Genomic DNA, 17970 nt, shown 5'->3' with positions numbered 1-17970 from the left:
AGTATGGAGAAATATATGGATAAAATTCAACCTCACAATATTATTAAAACCAACTGCAGATACACAGAATATCTGTTTGGAGAGACATCAGGTGACTTTCTGCTGGAACTGTGCAGTAACTACTCAGATACATTCAGTACAATTCTGAAGTATGTGACTAAAAATAAATGTGCCTTTCAACTTCCCATCCCTTTACATAATTTTGTCTTTATCCCAAAGATAAAATGCAGTACGATGCACATTAATACCGAGAAAACATTTTTCAGTTCATTGTTTCTCCTTTTCACAGAAATCTATCAACTGAGACGCTCCCTGCTGAAAAGTTGCTTGGACATCAAATGAGACGTGCTGAGTTTCATTCGACTCAGATTTCAAATCACTGCTCACAAACGATGTCTGCACTGCCGTTAAAGGCTACAGCGTGCGGGAAATATTTTGTAGTGCTACAGCTTGATAATATTGCCCACAGCAGGGACAGAATTTGAAAATGGGCCAAAATCAGTGTGACAGCAAAGAAAAAGTGTCATCAGTCCAAATTGTCAGTTGTTTCAGTTATGCCTCTGCCCAAGAGGAGGAAGTGAAAAGTGTTTTGGGCTAAACAGAAACTCAGTGCGATACAGAGAGGTTTTTTGACCCTCATTTCTTCTTGCTGCCCCACTGCCCTCAGCTATGTTGCTGAAAGCCAGTAGGTTAAACTTCCTTACTGCAGAACAGTTTAAGTGCTAAGAACTCTGGAGCATGATAGGATGTCATATACAGTGCTGTGTAAAAGTCTTGAGTCACCTCCATTACTTTCATGTTTTGCTAGGAAAATGGGAAATAGTCCCCATAATAGTCCACACATGGATATGCAACATATTTAGCAAAAGTTGAGTTTGTGCAGTTCTGACTAGCTTCGAAATCAATATTTGGTGTGAGTACCTTTTTTCTTCAACACAGGCTGAACTCTGAAAAGGCAAAATCTAAGGTAATTTCTTTATGTAGGCTTTAGGAATAGTTTCCTAAAGGGATTCCAAAGCTCTTCTTTGGATGTTGGCTTTTTGAATGCTGAAATCTGGTTCTGGAGAGGCCATTCCCAGACTGATAGCGTTCCACTGTGTGTCGTTTTCTATCCAGGTATGCTTTGACTGCATTGGCAGTGTGTTTCAGATCATCGTTGTGCTGAAAAATGAATCTGGTGCCAATCAAATGCTTTCCAGATAGTACTGAATGGTGGAGTCACATCTGCTGGTACTTTTTTACATTGATAATTACACAGACCATTTCTGTTGAAGTTTCAGTGAGCAGTAGATGGATCACCTGAAGGATCAGTCATTTCTCAGGTTCTGTGTCAAAGTTTTACTGGATATTTTCCTGTTTCTTAAAGACATGACTTTCATATCCTGTTCACCTGCTGTAGATAGTTTTTTTAGACCTACCACTTCTTTTGTCCCCCACTTGTCCAGTTTCCTCTTTTTTGTTTGGTTTTTTTTACGAACACACTCCATACCATGGTGAGATATGCCGAGAGTTTGTCTTATAGTTTTTTGGTATCTTGTTTGTGGAAAAATAATATTTTATGCTTGTCAATCTGTTATACTATGTGTTTTTATGACAGACAGCTAGGAACAAAGTGCCAAAGATTCAACTGAAAATTGATTCCTTTTTAAGTTGTCTGTTATGCGTAGCTAGGTTCATCTCTTTAGTTAGGAGCCTTTCTTATGATTGAGTGATCCATAGATCAGTGTTAGGTGGCTTTACAAAAAACAAACAAACAAAAAAAATATTCTAAAATGATCTGGACCAATATAATTATTGCTCAGGACCAATTTAAAAAATTACAAGAAGATGTGGCTGAAAGCAAAATTTAAAGAACTGAGGGGTGACTCAAGACTTTTGCACACGTATGAACAACAACTACTTACTAATCGTTTTTCTTGGCAAATCTGTTTCTACGTGACCGATTATGATCAAAGGCACTAAACCTTCTTACCAAGAGCATGTCCTGGCATATAAGACTTTGGTTTGGTGTGGCTTCTCTAAATGCCCGTCTCAGTACTGTGTAATTGGGCCGACTCTGGTAATTATCCATCTGAGATAATTATGTAAATTGCTTGCAAAAATGCAAAGCAGTTATGTAAGGGTTAAACGAGAAGGTGAGAGAAACAAGAGAAAAGCGCGTGAGATGGAGACGACATTTCACGGACACGGAGCAGAGTGTTGCACTGCAGTGGCTTTGTGTCATCATCATGTAGCTGTACCTTGCCCAGCAAGTCTTTGTTTATATTCTCCGGCCTTGAAAGCTGTTCCAGCGTCTGATTCAGCTCCATCGCTGGTCAATAACACAACTACAAAGTGACTCCATCACAATTGTGGAGTCGCACAGAAATGGCGGTGTGTAGGTGGTGCAGCACCACATCTCTCTCTATGTATTCTCTCTTTCTTTCCTCCTCAGTCTCACCCTCTAATTTCTCTCTCCATGTGTCTAAGCAAGATTGTGCAGCAGTAGGCAGACACAGGAAAAAAAACAAAAAAACCCCAACAACAACAACTCAGGAGCTGGCATTAATTTGAATGCATTAACACCTCTCAATCAACCTATAAGATTTTTTTCTGCTGTTGCATGGCCAACACAGCAGGAGCTTGTCCCACATCCTCGCCAGGCTTATGACATCAGTGTTGCAAATATTTGGAGGGCAAGGCAGCTTTTTGAGTCACATCAAGAGCTGGAGCGGAGGCGGGGACGCAGAAGATATTTCACTAGGAAGATTGGATCCAATGTGGGGAGGGGGACGCTTGATTCAAAGGGGAGAGGTGGGAATCAGAGGCCACAAACTGTGATTCAGGGAGTGTTGGAGAGGGGTTGAGGCTGCGTTGAACTTTGGAAATGTCGGAAATGGAAAGACACGACGACCCTAAAAGGATTGTTCTCTGTTCCCAGCCAACTCGCCCTTGAGCAAGGCAGTTAACCACCAGCTGTTGCTGCTGTGGAGCAATCAGTTAATGCACTGCTAGACAGCTGCCAGGCTACAAATCCAAACCTCAGACTTTACATTGTCCCTATCAAAATAAAAAAAAAAAGAAAAGTTAAAACTGAGTTTTATTTCTTGTTAAATATGCGCATTGACAGAGCTGCCACAGACAAAAGCTTCAGATTGAATAGTGAAGTCCAATTTGTGCTGAATGTTGTTTTCTTTTCGTGTGTGCAGACAACAGAGAATGCCACCGAGTGACCACTAGCGCATTTTAAAATGATTGTTTACTGAGATAACTAACAACCTGACAAATCAGGTCACAGCATACAACAGGACTGTTCAGCATCTCTAAATGATTTTTTTATAAACTTACTGCACCTCAATGGCATTTGTTTTATATATTTAAAATGTACTATTTTAGAGTGATACAAATACTCAAAGCTTCACTGTTCAGTTTACTTTTTTGCATCCTGTGATTATCATGATGATTTTTATACTTGCAGCGTGTTGTATATTTGTACAAAACAATGAGCGGTAAGCAATTAAAACTCACTTCAGGCTAAAGAAGAATCTAAGCAAATATAGTTTAAAAAAAAAACTTGAAAAAGCAATGTGGGAAAAACCAACAACGGAGTCTGCTGTGGTCCCTGAGCAGTACATGCTATTGGCCTCGAAGCATAAATGCTCCTTGAAACTTCTCACCTCCTGCGGTATCTTTCTTCTCACCCTCCCTGTAGCCTCCGTATAAGCAAATCCTAAGAGGAGCAAACTGCCCACTCTCTTTGAGGGGGAAAAGTAGAACAGTGAAAAACAGAATGGGGTTGTGTTTCTATTTTTATTTATATATTTATTCATTGGGCATGATCCTTCCCACGAGTATCAGTCTTTTTTTTTTTTGCATACTGCACAGACACATTTTTTGGATTAAAGTGTCCCTGAGATGCTGTAAAATGCCGCAAAATAAGCTTGAAGAGGCAAAACAACTCCCCGAAGAGAACCCCAAAAATGTGTTTGTCATCTAGAGTGTGGGCTTCGACGCTCGGGGATGGAGGGAGGGGGGAGGGGGCAAGCTATCAGCTATCAGTATGTACTGTAGAGTGCGAATATTCTCCAGAACTTGTGGAGTGTAACTTTTGTCTGGTCTAATTCGGTGATTTTGGGTGTGTGACAAATTTCCTTCAGATTAAAAAAAAACTAGGCTGTGTCTTAAAAATAATAATAGTGCATGTCTGAAGCGCCAATCAGACCCACTGTCCTCAAAACCCAGATCAAAATAGATTTTCTTTGTTCTGTTGTTTTTAAAAAAAGAAAGAAAAAAGGACCAGCATGAGCACATTAGACAGCAGGTAGCCTCAAACAGCTCACGCTGGCTGCAAGATGGTCTTTTCATTTTACCATTAGGAGACAGACACCGTGAGTCAGCCTGGCTCTGTTTTCACCGCTGCTCCTTCTGCCTCCGTGGGGGCCCTTAAAAAGATTTTCTCTGCTGCCTCACTGATTCTCGTTTAAGTTGATTGTGGTAGTTACTCTTTTTTTCTTTTTCTTGGAGGTGTGCGTGTGTGTGTGTATGTGCGTGTGGGGGTATAACCTACTTTCAGAAAAGTGTGGTTATGGTCTACCCACCGATGCAGGCTATGCACCATTTTACGCGGGGTTGTTGTTTCCATTTTATGGCAGTAACGAAATAGCCTATCGATTTAAGTTGTCCTATTTCAACTTTGGTCAAGATTGGATTTTTTAAACGAGCTGGGTTGGGCATCTCCGGCCGGCCCGCCTGGGAGCTGAGGATCACAGCGGGGACTGACTCTCGGGTCGGAGTGCGCAAAGCAGCGCGCCAGTGATTCAGCCGCAGTTTCCAGACGGCGCGCAGGTGGAGGCGACGAGGAGAGGAAGCAGCCGCTCAGGACGTGCTGATGAACCGCACGGGGATGTTCAATACGCACACGATTTGTTCCACGTAAAGACCGAACTGCTTCTTTTTTCTTCTTCTTCTCCCTCCGCGGTGTGATTTTGGTAGCGGTGTCTTGGTCTGGCTCAGCTGTAACCCATTTCCCCTCCAAGACAAAAGTTTGCCTGCTAAAAAAAAAGGAGAAAAAAAAAGGAAAATGATGTTCTGGTCCGCTAATGTTTTTTCACGCAGTGTTGTGGATTCCGGCGTCAGCGTAAGTGGACAGTCATCACTTGAGAAATAGCTGCGATTTTTTTTCCGCTCTTAATTTCAGTGCCAGTTTCAACAAAAACAGCGGGCTTTTATTCTCCGCACATCATCTCTCGCCCAGGATTGCATCCGTTTGAATTAATGTCGCACTCCATAATGGACTTCCTCGGACTGTACTTTTTACAGCTGGCTCTCATCGGTAAGTTGATCAACACTTGAACAATTGGTTGTGGTCGAAACCAATGCGCCGTCCTGTGACTGCCCAATGCAGCTCGCATTCGGCTTGATTTTATTTTATTATTCTGTTGTTACTAGCTTTTGTTAAGTCTTTCTTAGTGCGAATGATCTTTAAAGGTCCATATTCGCTTGCTTGTGTCAAAGTTGCATCATGAGATCATTCTTTTGTTTTTTTAACCCCTTTGCAGAATAAGCCGGTTTGTTAATGAGATACACGGATGCACGACAGGGTCAGAAAATGAGGAGAGATTGTGATTTTCTTTTAAAGACCACACAGAAAGCCCGCAAGTAACATCCTATGTGTGACTGGGGAGTGATGAAACAGCGGGACTCTGACAGGCTGCTCACATTTTCTCCACTCGAGAGATGCTCGCTTGTGTTTTTTCGCAGTCTTATTTTGTTCTTTTTTCTTTTTCCCACCCCGCGGGCAGAAGTCCCCTTTGTACATCCCATGTATTTAAACCGTTTCCCAGCACCGGCAGATGGATGTGATGATAGATTACCAAAGAAAAGATAAAGATGCCACCAAGCTGCCGCTGCTGCTGTTATCCAGCTTCGCTGCGAAAATGCCAATGCAGACAAGTGTATGTCAAACTGTTGGCGTGCGCGCCCGCATGTGCCACTTCTCACGGTTCGGTGAGCGTGCGTGTTGGAGGAAGGGGCATGGTGGTGGGGGGTTACGCGCTTGTGCACCTGCCTTTGCAGGTGAATTGTGTTGTCAGTGCGTGAATAGGGAGGAAAAAACAACGTGGTGGTGGTTTGCGTGCGTGCATGCGTGCGTGGTGGCAGGAGAGGAGTGTGTGTGAGCGCGCACACGCTTGAAACGAGCCAGTCAAACAGGGTGTGCGTGATCACATCAAACGCTGAAATCATGAGCAATGACCACCAGCACTGCAGACGCACACGCGCACACACGCACGCACACATGTACACTCAGCTTTTTTCCATTCCTCCACACTTACTTGGGCCAGGTGGTGCAAGTCAGTTTCAGTGCCAGCTTTGTTTTGTGTTTGCCAAACACAAGAGTAGACACCCTGAGTTTTTTTTTTTTATTGCATTCTATTGTGAAAAAAATATTATATGGAGGGAAAAAAAACTTCCTGCAGAACGAATGCTGGCTGGAAACAGGATGTACAGACGGAGGGATTTGTGTTTGTTAGATTTATAGCCTCAGTGTTGACAGCTCTCCATCCCGCAGTTCATTTCCTTTTTGCTGCAGATGTGATTTCAGCCACACTCCTGGTGCACTGACAGCAGCCTTATACGCTGGGAGTGAACTGGAAACTCGGGTCTTAGACAAGAGCTTCCACCACCATGAATCCTTAACAAACACTTTCAGCGGTGCTAATACCCCCCGCCCCCCTTGCTGTCTTCCTTCACTTTTCCCATCATATGTAAAACCTGTGTCACCACACTGCTGTCACTCAAGATATGAGCAGGGTGGGTAACTGGAAGCAATATGTGCTCGGTGGAATAGTCACTCCTCGTCTTTTCTCTGCAGATATTCTCACCTTGTCAAAAAGATGTGTCAAAACGGCCGAGTCACTTAGCCAGGGCCTCATGATCCCGTCCATCAGCCACACAGGGAGAGACGGAGGGGGGATGAAAGGCAGGAAAAGCAGTTTATTCTTAGAAAAGGGGAGGGAAGGTGGCTGGTTTGAATCCTCAGGCGTAGACTGGCTTAACTGAACTTAAGAAAACCAGCAGACTTTATGAGGATTTTTTCTTTTTTTCAGTTTAAGAGGACACATCGGCTATGTGGGATTGCATGCAGCTTTTTTCCTGGGGCTCCCTTACATATAAAAGCATGCTTCTCTACAACTTGCTGGGCCAAACCTGAGCTTTAAAAGCTGCCTGTGGTGTCCAGGGCTGTACTAATATCCTTCCAATCTAATGAATGTTTCTCTCTTACGAAGCGTGCTGTGTGAAGTGGATGTATGCAAGATTAGTGTGCTGTGTTTTTGCATTTTGTTAACTTTGCAGGGCTAAACTCGTGGCATAAAAACGACGGGGGGAGAAACAAGCATCTATTTACTTCGGCTTTAAATTAGCATATTTACCGCTCAGTCTTGTGATGCTTCACTGATTATCTGCCCGCACAGCTCTGAACATTTTGCAATCATTACTGCAATTAGTTGACCAGGTTTATCTGCATATTATTCTTCTCTAAGTGGTGTGGAGCAAATGAGCATGCCCTGCCTTGCCATTTCTGACATGGGAGAGGGTTTGTAGTGCTTAGCATTCTGTGTGGTCTAATCTTTTATACATGGTAGTGCTTAGCTGGCAAATAATAATGATGGTAAACTCGAGTGGCTATGTTTTTGCCTAACATGTGTTTGTAGCGACTGATTCTCGCAGCGGTGGAGGAAACTATAGATAAGATGTGTCAAGGTGAGGGGGCTGGCTGGGAGGACAGTGTCACATCCTGTAATGAGAACCAGCAGATTAAGAGGAAGGGCATCCATCCACTGGCACTTTGTTTTATCAGCCTGCTTTGTCTAATGGCTGATTAAGTTTAATCTTTTTTAGTACAGTAGCTGTCATAGTGTTAGTCAGCTCCACAAAAAGAATAAGATAAGAATCTGCATACATAAAAAACTATTTCTGAAAGTAATGCAAAGCCACAAGATATTATTGATTTGCTAAATGTTGGTAATTTGTGGGAATTAATAATTTTCCTCATCACAACAGGAATATCTGCTATTAAAAAATATTGAAAGTTGCCTGAAACTCATCAATAAGAATGATGAGCAGCATGAGAATGTTTGACCTTCTACAACAAAAGCATGTTGAAAATAGTTCAGCGGGTGTAGGTTAGTCGGTGGTTGTGCTAGTAGATTACCCGTTAAAGCAGAAAGACACTGGAACTGTATCGCTAATATATGCTTTTTAATATTTATTAATTACAAGTAATGTTATTTTTGCAGTCTTGACATTGCATGTGACAGATTTTCATACTCTAACACAGGCCTAGTCAACACTGTCCATATAAAGTGCAGAAACATAAATGAAACATCAACTTAAGCTTTGTATGCCGTGACAGTTTTATTTAGTTTTAACAGCAAGGACTTGGCCATTGTCCAATGTGGATATCACTTTGGTTTGTCCCCTTCTCCCTCCCTCTACCTGCTGAAACAGCACCCTCTCTGGGGACCTGCTGATTGCTGTGCATATGTAACAGTGTTTGTCAAACAGTGTCCTTATAATTCATCAGTCTAATTAAAAAGCAAATCAGTGTCCCAATAATAATCGTCAAGTGTTGATGGTAAACAACAGAGCAAAGTATAGATCTCACTGCCTTGTCCCTGATTAAGTTTACTCATTTATCTCATTCCAGCACATTAGTAACTGGTGGTCCTGATTTTTGATAGATGAGATCAGGCAGTAGACTCTGTGTGGACTTTGACATAGTGAGGAGGAGGAAGAGGGCCTGGAGAGGTGGAGGTATGCTCTGGAGAGAAGAGGGAAGAAAGTGAGGAGAAGCAAGACAGAATATATATGTGTTAATGGGAGGGAGACAGGTGGAAAGGTGAAAATGCAAGAAGGAGATATAGTGAAGGTGAAGCCATCCAAAGCAATGGATGGTGCTCAAGAGTGGTGAAGAAGAGAGTGCAGGCAGGGTGGAGCGAGTGTAGACAAGTGTCAGGGGTGATTTGTCTCACAAGGATAGCGGCGAGAGTAAAAGAGAAGCTTGACAAGGTGGTAGTGAGACCTGCTGACATGTATGGTTTGGAGACACTAACGCTGACAAAAAAAAGGAGCTTTTCATTAGAAATGACCAGAATGAAGAAGATTAGAAATGAGTACATCAGCTTAGGATGAGCAGTTTGGAGACAAAGGTGGAGAAACAAGTCTGAGATGGTTTGGTCATGATCCACTGTGGTGACCCCCAAAACGGATCATCTGAAAGAAGAAAAAAATGGTCATGATTTTTTGATCTTGCGGCCACACACTACTAATTTCGTGGTGGCAATCTTGTGATCACTCAGTAACATTTGATTTCCAGACATAGGTGGCCTGGGGACTCTAACAGAATGTTCAGAGTTTGATTCTGAAATTGTAGCATGGAATTAGATCTGTCATAATCACACAGTCTCACAATAAACACAGCAACCGATAATATTTAACTGTGTTTACGCCATCAGCCATTCTGTACTGTAGCTAATCACGGTTGTTGATCGTGTCAGTGCAGCCTTTCAAATCACTGATTGGAACAAAACACACATTTTGATTTTATATTTTAAGTGTTCTAGATCAAAGTTTCCCGAAAGTAATTACAGCGCTGAGGCTACTGAAAGTAAGCCTGCTGATTTCCATTTCTTGCTAGGTAATTATTTACTGATTAACTTTCCAGTCCAGTTGAACAGATTTTTTAAAGTAGTGCTTCCTTACCTCAGATTAGTATTCACGCCATGGGGACGTAAGGAGGAGCACTGCAAGATACAATACGTTTTTCAGAATCAGAATCAGAATCAGAATACTTTATTGATCCCTGGGGGAAATTATTTTTTGTTACAGTGCTCCATTTTAAACCAACATTAAGACAAGACAGACAATACGCTAACTAAGAATAGTACAATATATACATATATATACATACATACATACATAAGTCACTTATAAATAAATAGTTGGAAAGAAACATGTGTAGCTGTAGCAGCAAACAGTGTGTTAAGTGGATGCGTTGTACAGGGAGATGGCCACAGGCAGGAATGATTTCCTGTGTCGTTCAATGGTGCTTTTCGGTAATCTCAGTCTCTCACTGAACGAGCTGTCATGCTGTTATGCTGTCTTGCCTTTTTTTATAATTGATTTATTTTTTGCTAACCGCAATCAGTCTAAAAAATGTTGCCTTAAAAAGACTTTGAAGTTACAGGCACATATAAGAACTCGCAGTTATGAAAAGTTACCCTTTTAGATTAAATAATAGAGCTGGAAATGAGCACAACAGGTCCGGCGTCGCTACATGTGAGAGTACGTTTTGTGTAAAGAAACAGGTTCCTCTGCTTTTTCTGATCTGTGTGATTACTGAATGTAAGGGGGAGGTGGAAACTTTAAGTATCAAAGCTGTCAAAGGTAGTAATTCACCTTGAACCTCTTATGTATGTTGGCCTTTTATTAGGAGATCTGAATAGAAGTAAACAACTTGAGAGTTGTCATTATAGTATTCCCACTGTCAGTTATATCATTATATCGAGGGCTACACCGGTCTCTGGACATCACACCCTACATTCAGTGACTGCCTTTGTTTCAGTATTAAATAAATTCTATAAAAGGAAAGCTGAAAAGAAGCCATGCTGTAGGAGGACAGAATTCTAGCCCAGATTATTAAGACCCTACAGCTGCTGTTCAAGCCTTTGCCTGATTGGTCTCCCAGAAGCAATGAAAGGGAACAACGTGTGCTCAAAAAAGTAAATCAGCCACATACTTAGTACTGTGCCCGTGCCGACTGAAGTTGCACACAAAATTGGAAAAACTGTTATTGTTGTGTTTGTGCCTCTCTGATGAATGCATGCCCGTTATTCTTTCTACTTTTAGTGGTGGTTTGGTCTCCACAGTACCTTCCCTCATCCCAGGCAAGCAGGGATACATGGGTGCATTAACATTTATTAGACCAAATGCTTGTCAAACATGCTAGTTGCGAAACGTGAGCCCTGCAGCCAAACGGTCTTTTATGGCACAGCGTTGGTGGCTGTTTGCGTTGCTCTCCACCTTTCCAGACAAATTATGGGAATTGAACCTACTAGGAGGCAAAAATGCTCCAATAACCATTTTGTGGCCCACTGATACTGTTTTTTCTTTTCTTTTTCTTTTGCAGAGTCTGATTTTTTTATTCTAAAAACTGTGCCTGACAGCACATATAAACAAAAAATCAACTTACCTTCAATGCAACAATTTTATTTTCTTGGTTTCCTTGAAATTTCTCGCAAACTGCAGTAAGTTACTGGATCTTCACTCACTTAAACAACTGAAAATAAAGTGCTCCTTCACTTGAAAGAGGTATAAAGAACTAAATGAAAATGAGTTACTGTACAGCCATCTTTACCTGACATGTCTGACCTTAACAAACAAAAGCAAGTGCAACAGATTTTTCTTTAACTGTTCTGACCTGTGATCCTTACTGCTCATACCGAGGCTCATACTGGCACTGCTGGCTTGCGGCTGGTTCTTAGCTCCAGATGGTGCTAGCTTTGGCACACTTTGTCTTTGTTAGTTTCTTTAAATTTTCCACATTCGGCTAGGTGAGGGTGAGTTTTTGCATACATGAAATGGACCATCTCAACATATGGGAAGCTGACTGGATGGTCTGGGCCGAGGATACTGAACATCATCCTGGTCCCTGGCTGGTCGATCGTTGCAGCTCTAATTGGAGGCTCTGGGGCTGTGCTTGCCCGCTGTCCATCGATGCTTAGATTGAATGCTGTGTGGCTGAAAATGTAGCATGAATAGGAAAGTAAGAAGTGTGAAAAACAACAAAAAGCAATTCAACAATCAATCTCAAATTTCAGATCTGCTAAAAAGATGTTTTATGTATATGGTCTTTTACATGATGGGGCTAAGCTAAGACCAGCACAGACTGTTGGTTATTCCACATGTAGATGGGGCCTGCAAAGCTCTGTGCAGCACCTCTGCACAGCAGCCAGTTTCTTAAACAGTTAACGAAAAGTTTTGTTTAAATGAAAAAACAACAAAAAAGTAAAGAGATGAAATACATTTGAAAAGTTTGTGGGAAAAAGCTGCAGTGCGTCGACATTTTATTTTTTTATCTCCGTTACTAAAAACCCACGTTGCCGTTTAATTCACAGTTATGTAATGTTGTTAATTATCACACCTGTAATGAAGAGTAAATATAAAGAGTTTAGCTGTGGGAAACATAATCACAGCTTTTAGAAAGTTTCACAGGACAAATATTCAAGTGTAGAGGGACAGTGGAAGAGATTCCACAGAAGATAAGCTGAACATTTCACTCCACGCAAATAGCTTCCTAATTATCAACCCACGCACAGTCTTGGCCAAATTAACCCACGCTCAGTCTCACACGCAGACACACTGAACGTCCTCCAGTGTATACAAACCAAACTCCTACTGTTGCTGTCAGCAGTTTTTCAAACTAATCACTTTGCTTTGGGTGGGAATGAATAATTTGCTCCCTTCATGTTTAGTAACCTTGCATTGTAACTGCTAATATCGCAGTCATTTCCCCGCGTGCATTTATTCGGACAAATCTGAAGCCCGCCCCTGAAACATGTATAATTCATACCCACCCTCCTCTCTCTCCAGGTCTCTGTAGCTGGCGCGGCGTTGCATAGTTTCCTGATTTCCCTTACTTGTAGATACTTCGCTGTGCCTTCAAGTTCCACTGACAGAGAGAAGCGAGAGAATATTGTCGGAGAAATTACAGAAGCAAACACAGCAGAGAGAGGAGGATGTGAATGTGAATAAGCCATGTGACAGCCAGAGAAGGGATTTATTTTTCTGTGAGGATGGAGCTGTCGTTGGGCATCTAACATAGAGGAGATACGTAGTCTCTGTAGAGAGTCTCACCCTAACTGACTTTCTCTTTAGATTCCCGGCACATCGGCTCAGTTCTAAGCCTCAAATTTACTCAGCTGGCCCTTCAAAATCTATTTATACACTTGCGATTGTTTTTCATGCAGAGCACCTGTTGCTCCGCATCCCTAAAGTGGAGATTTAGAGATGGCTTTCCCAAATCTGCACGCTCAATCTTCCCATTTGCAGATACGATTTTTGACGCTCACTCTGTCTTGTGTGATTTATTGGTTTCATTTGTCTAGTTGCTGTGATAATGCTTTGGAGTCACATGGGGGGAAGTGCTTTAGGGACTCTCATTATGACTCAGTGATAGTGACACACTTGGATACTTGGTAGGTGTGTTTCATCGATGGTTGACGGTTATCGCCAGCTGTCTTGATGATTTTCTCACTGCTCTCTGCTATCTCTGACAGAAAAAGTATGATTTTAAGAGTATGTGGATGCAGTTAGAGGCAGTTGGAGGTACTGGAGATAAACATTCCCTGAAATAGAATGAATCAAACTCTTGGTAGAGACCAAAATGACTTCTAGTATTAAAACCCTGTCATTTCCATTTGCTTTTGTCGAGGGATGATTATACCACATAGAAAATTACCCTGCCCTTGTGAGCTAAAAGGATATGGCATTTACTTCCACTGTATTCTGTAAGTTTGTAATGAAAAGGCTGCAGGATGGTCCAAGCAGATTGTAAGAAAGCCTAAAAGGCTGCAATTAATCAGAAGGAAAAGGGTTTTTTTCCCTTAGTTTGAGGGGGTGGAGTTGAGTTGGCAAGGCAGAGAGAATGAGAGGTGGTAATGAAACAAGCTAGCAAGACTCCAAGGCCCTTCATCAAATGCTCACAGTACTTAAAGCCTGTAAGTGTGTCTGTCAGTGCTTATTTAAGTATAAGGAACTTTAAGTGTCTTATTGCAGCTGGTGCAAACCATTATTCGATCCCATACAATAAAGGCTCTTATCACTCCACAATTTTATTGAGAGAGGTGACAGCCGTTTCAAACATTCTCACATATTCTCATTTCACACAGACAGGGCCAGCAAGAATATATCTGATTATCATGAGGCCTCAGCTTCCATTCCCATGATCCCACACATTAATCACACATGCTGTGCCAGTGCCTGTCTGAGAGACTGAGCATACATATTTATTTTTGTCACTTTTCCAGTGTGAACACAGCACAGACTATAAACACTAAAGAGAATATGGTTGTCGCATGGAAAAGGAGCAGGCTACCTTTCTTCTACCTGACAAAAATGGAAATTGGACAATTTAACATGTTTTTTTTTTCTTTGTTTGTTTTTTTGGTCAGTGGGAAAACTGCTTTCAAGGTGGTGCACTGATCCAACCTGATCCAAAAGTTATCTGCCAACACTGAGTACTGATCCAATAGACTTTCATCCCAACTATGAGGAAGAAACTGGGACTCAAACACCAAACTAAAAAAAAAGATTTTAAAAAACTAAAAGTGTTTTAAGTTTTAGAGCTGATATCTCCAAACTGCTGTCGTTTCGCTGTGACACATCTTCCTCCATGCTACTGAACCGAACTGAACTAAATGAATCATCCCTACATCGAGCTGTTGTGCAACCAATATCCAGTCCAGCGTCTTAAGCCAGGATCTGACTAATAGAGATGTTAAGAGATGGGAATCACCACAATATGATAATATCGCAATACTTCACTCACGATATGATATTATTGTGATTTTAAACATTTTGTGATATGATGAACATTGCCATAACACATGTTGTGATTTATTGCCTTTTTAAAATGTTTTTCAAACTTTTTTCAGTATCTGTTTAAGACAAACTTATCTCATTTCAGTTATATTTTTATTTATTTAACTGCAAAATTAGATTGTCAAGCATCTGCTGTCACCAAAACTGTTTTCTATAAAACAGTCTGCTATCAGTCTGCAGCTGAATGAGGTCAAGTTGACAATTGCACGCAATCTGTTTCTGATAATACAGCAATTACCTGTGAAAACTGTAACTTTGTTAGTGAAAATCACATATCTATTGTTGTCTACATAGACTGAAATTCACATTTAACAGAAATTTATTTATTTATTACATTTTTTGTCAGTACCCTTTCTGCTCTATAGCAATATAAGCAGAAAACAACAAGCTGTGCTTAAAGACTAATGGAAACATTTTGCCCCTGTTTGCATTTTTTAATTTAGTGGCGAGTATTTGCAAATTGTAGGCTGTTTACCTTACAATATAAAGCACCTTGAGATAACTATTGTTGTGATTTGGTGCCATATATAAATACAGTTGAACTGAATCAATACCTTTGTCAGTCTCTCTTAGACTGACAAAGGTATTGATGGTATGTCAAATGTCACTTCACATCAAACTGCAACTGTTTACAGAAATGTTGGCACCTATTATGCGACCTGTGCAATTGCCTTGTGATCAGAAGTGACACCTTCAACCTCTGGAGATGCAGTTGGTCGCAAAATGTATTAAAAAATACTTCTTCTCTTTTTTTTGTATATGTAAGAAGGTTGCTGGCCTATTTTTACTAATGTGACTGAGCCATCAGTGTGCTCTGAATTAGTAGATAGGTTTGTCAAGCTAAGTGTGTCCAGTGTTATTTAGTTGAGCCAATTTGGTGGGGGTTTGTTCAGGTAACATTGTCTCAGGATGGTGCAGTATGAGATGAGGCGTTTTGTTCATAATATTCCAGAATATTTGAATTTAGCTAACAAAATATCAGTATTTGCTAATGTTTGTCCCTGTCTTGAAATAATTAAAAAAAAGAAAAACTGTGCTATAATTCTGTTTTTTCACTCCTACCAAATATATTAGAAACTTGAAGCCATTTTCTTTTTTCTCATATAGCAGAAATTGTTCACGTCTGACAGCCTGTGTAATGTGAAAGAAGGTGCACATGTACGTTTCATGTGGTTTCAATAACTTTAATACCATAGATTGTCACAGTTGTATGGTATATAGCCATAAGTTTTCTTAACATATACCAGAAACTGCTTGAACCCAAATGTCTTAAATCTTTTTATTCTGTCTGTCGACTGTGTGTCCGCTGAACCACTCAGCCAGCTTTCCCGTAGAGGACATGAGTGCATGATAAGAGTGAACCTCTTTATTATAGACATCAGCTTTACAGCATCACCTGTCAATTAGTGTAGCAATTCAATGACATGTTATTTTAAAAAAATTGAACAGCATAAAATGTCTGTCTAGTGCAGTTAGACCAGAAGTCAGTAGATTTCTCTGTGGTGCTGAAACACAACGCTTGTTAGAACCTGACAGAAAGTTTGTAAGTGGTTAAAAGTTTGGGGAAATGATCAAAAGGCTGAATCCTCTGCTGCCAGGTTTCTGGTAGGTAGGTATGTTTGTTTGGTGTCAAACTCAACTAATCAAAGATGTTTTAAAAAAAACCTCTTTCACCCAGCAGCAATTTGAACTTTGCTGAAACTTGACCTGAAATTTGATCTTAAACGTAATCATCAATCCACGACTAAGCAAGAAAAAGAAATACATGCGAGACACAAACAAGTATCCAAAGAAAATCAATCTTTATTAATCTTTTCCTACTACAGCTCACATTTAACTCAGGCTGTGTTAAAGAAGTAGCTCTTCCACTTGTCATCTTACGTTTCCCTGTGAACCCCCGGCAAATGAGAGCAGGCTGCTTCATCCAGAGCAGCAGGCGAATCGTGATGATATCCTGCACCGGGATCTGAGGAGCTAATTGGTTTCTAATCAGGGCTTCAGTTTCTGTGGTGGCGTTCTGCTCAGTCTGTCGAGATAGAAATAGAGGAAAAGTGTGAAATCGAGATTCAGGAATCAGGTGCAGTGCCAGGCTGTCAACTGACTAGACCATGGAGAGGTGGAAGAGGATGGGGATGTGTAGCAATGGGCCAAATCGCTGCAGGCTATCTAACAAGGCAGTCTCAGATGTGTGCCAAATAGCATTTATGAGGGCTAATGAAAGAGCTTGCAACTCAACACTCTTACAAGGTTTCCACTCTGTTGTCTGTAGCAGGCCACCCAGCTGATTTACACTCATCACATGTGCACATGGAAAAAAAAGAGTGATGGGGGGAAATTAAATCAGAAAAATGTTCAATATTTGTTAAAGAGGGAAAAAACTCAAAATAGGACAATCTGTATTTTTCTGCAATCTTTTTCTACAGCTTGCAAAAACACTGCAATATGCAGGGATGACCCTGTGAATAGTCAAGAAAATCATATTAGGGATATGGAACAATTTAAGTATACTAGTAAGTGAAGAAGGAGTTGGTATTTCAGGCGAAGCATAGTTTCATGTAGAATTTATTTCTATAGGTTCGTCATCTCTCTAAATTAGCACTGTAGTTTGACCTGAAGTTGGGGTGTTTGAGTGATTAGTACAAATGAGTGCAATAAATACTAAAATAGTATTTGATAAAGTTTGCGTGCATTAGATAATGAGGAGAAGCTACAGTATTTGCAGCACAAAAGGTTTTTCAAGCTGACCTGTAAACATTCACTTAGAAAATGTACAATTCTGTTGCCTACACATTTGTGGATGTGACTGTTGCAGGAAATGAACCGTGTCTCATTTTTAATCCTTTCTTTTAGAGACTTGAACGTAAACTACTTGCATGTGTGTGTAATGAATGTAAACCTGATAGTGCTGTCTGAAACTAGACATGGCAGGTTGTGCATAGACAGATTTAACAACAGCGTTTACAAGTTTATAAGCAGGGGTGCACATAAGTGGTCCGTAGGTGCGCATGCGCTGTCAAAATAAAAGACGCGCACCAGATAAGAAGTTGCAATGCGCGTTTGCGTACATAAGATTTTCTGGAGGAGGACAGACATTTGTTTTGAACTCTTAGAAATTTCAAAGAAGAAAGCTCCTTTAAGCAATTACTTTGGTGTTCCTCCACCTCCAAAGAAATGTCAGAAGGAGCCCAAACCGCAAAAGAAGAGCGTATTCTTGGAAAAGTGGTTGCAGGAGGTGAGCTGGCATTTGTTTGAAGCCAGCTCACAACGGGCATAATCCTGTATGCAATTTTTTAAGTGATTCATATACTTGGATGCGTATTTAGCTGCATC

The 17970-nt window shown here is 40.9% G+C and overlaps 1 protein-coding gene across 1 annotated transcript in view; it reads left to right on the top strand.

Moving 5' to 3' along the window:
* The first annotated feature begins 4303 nt into the window (after positions 1–4303).
* gfra4a (GDNF family receptor alpha 4a) overlaps positions 4304–17970 on the top strand; it is a 160906-nt gene continuing 147239 nt past the window's right edge. The window contains exon 1 of the mRNA XM_026152719.1: positions 4304–5311. Within this exon, the coding sequence (XP_026008504.1) occupies positions 5254–5311 (58 nt within the window). The 5' untranslated portion in view covers positions 4304–5253. The remainder of the gene's footprint in view (positions 5312–17970) is intronic.

The sequence above is a fragment of the Astatotilapia calliptera genome, chromosome 19 (genome assembly GCF_900246225.1).
Source record: "Astatotilapia calliptera chromosome 19, fAstCal1.2, whole genome shotgun sequence".
NCBI lineage: Eukaryota > Metazoa > Chordata > Actinopteri > Cichliformes > Cichlidae > Astatotilapia > Astatotilapia calliptera.
This window is presented reverse-complemented; position numbering and strand designations above follow the sequence as displayed.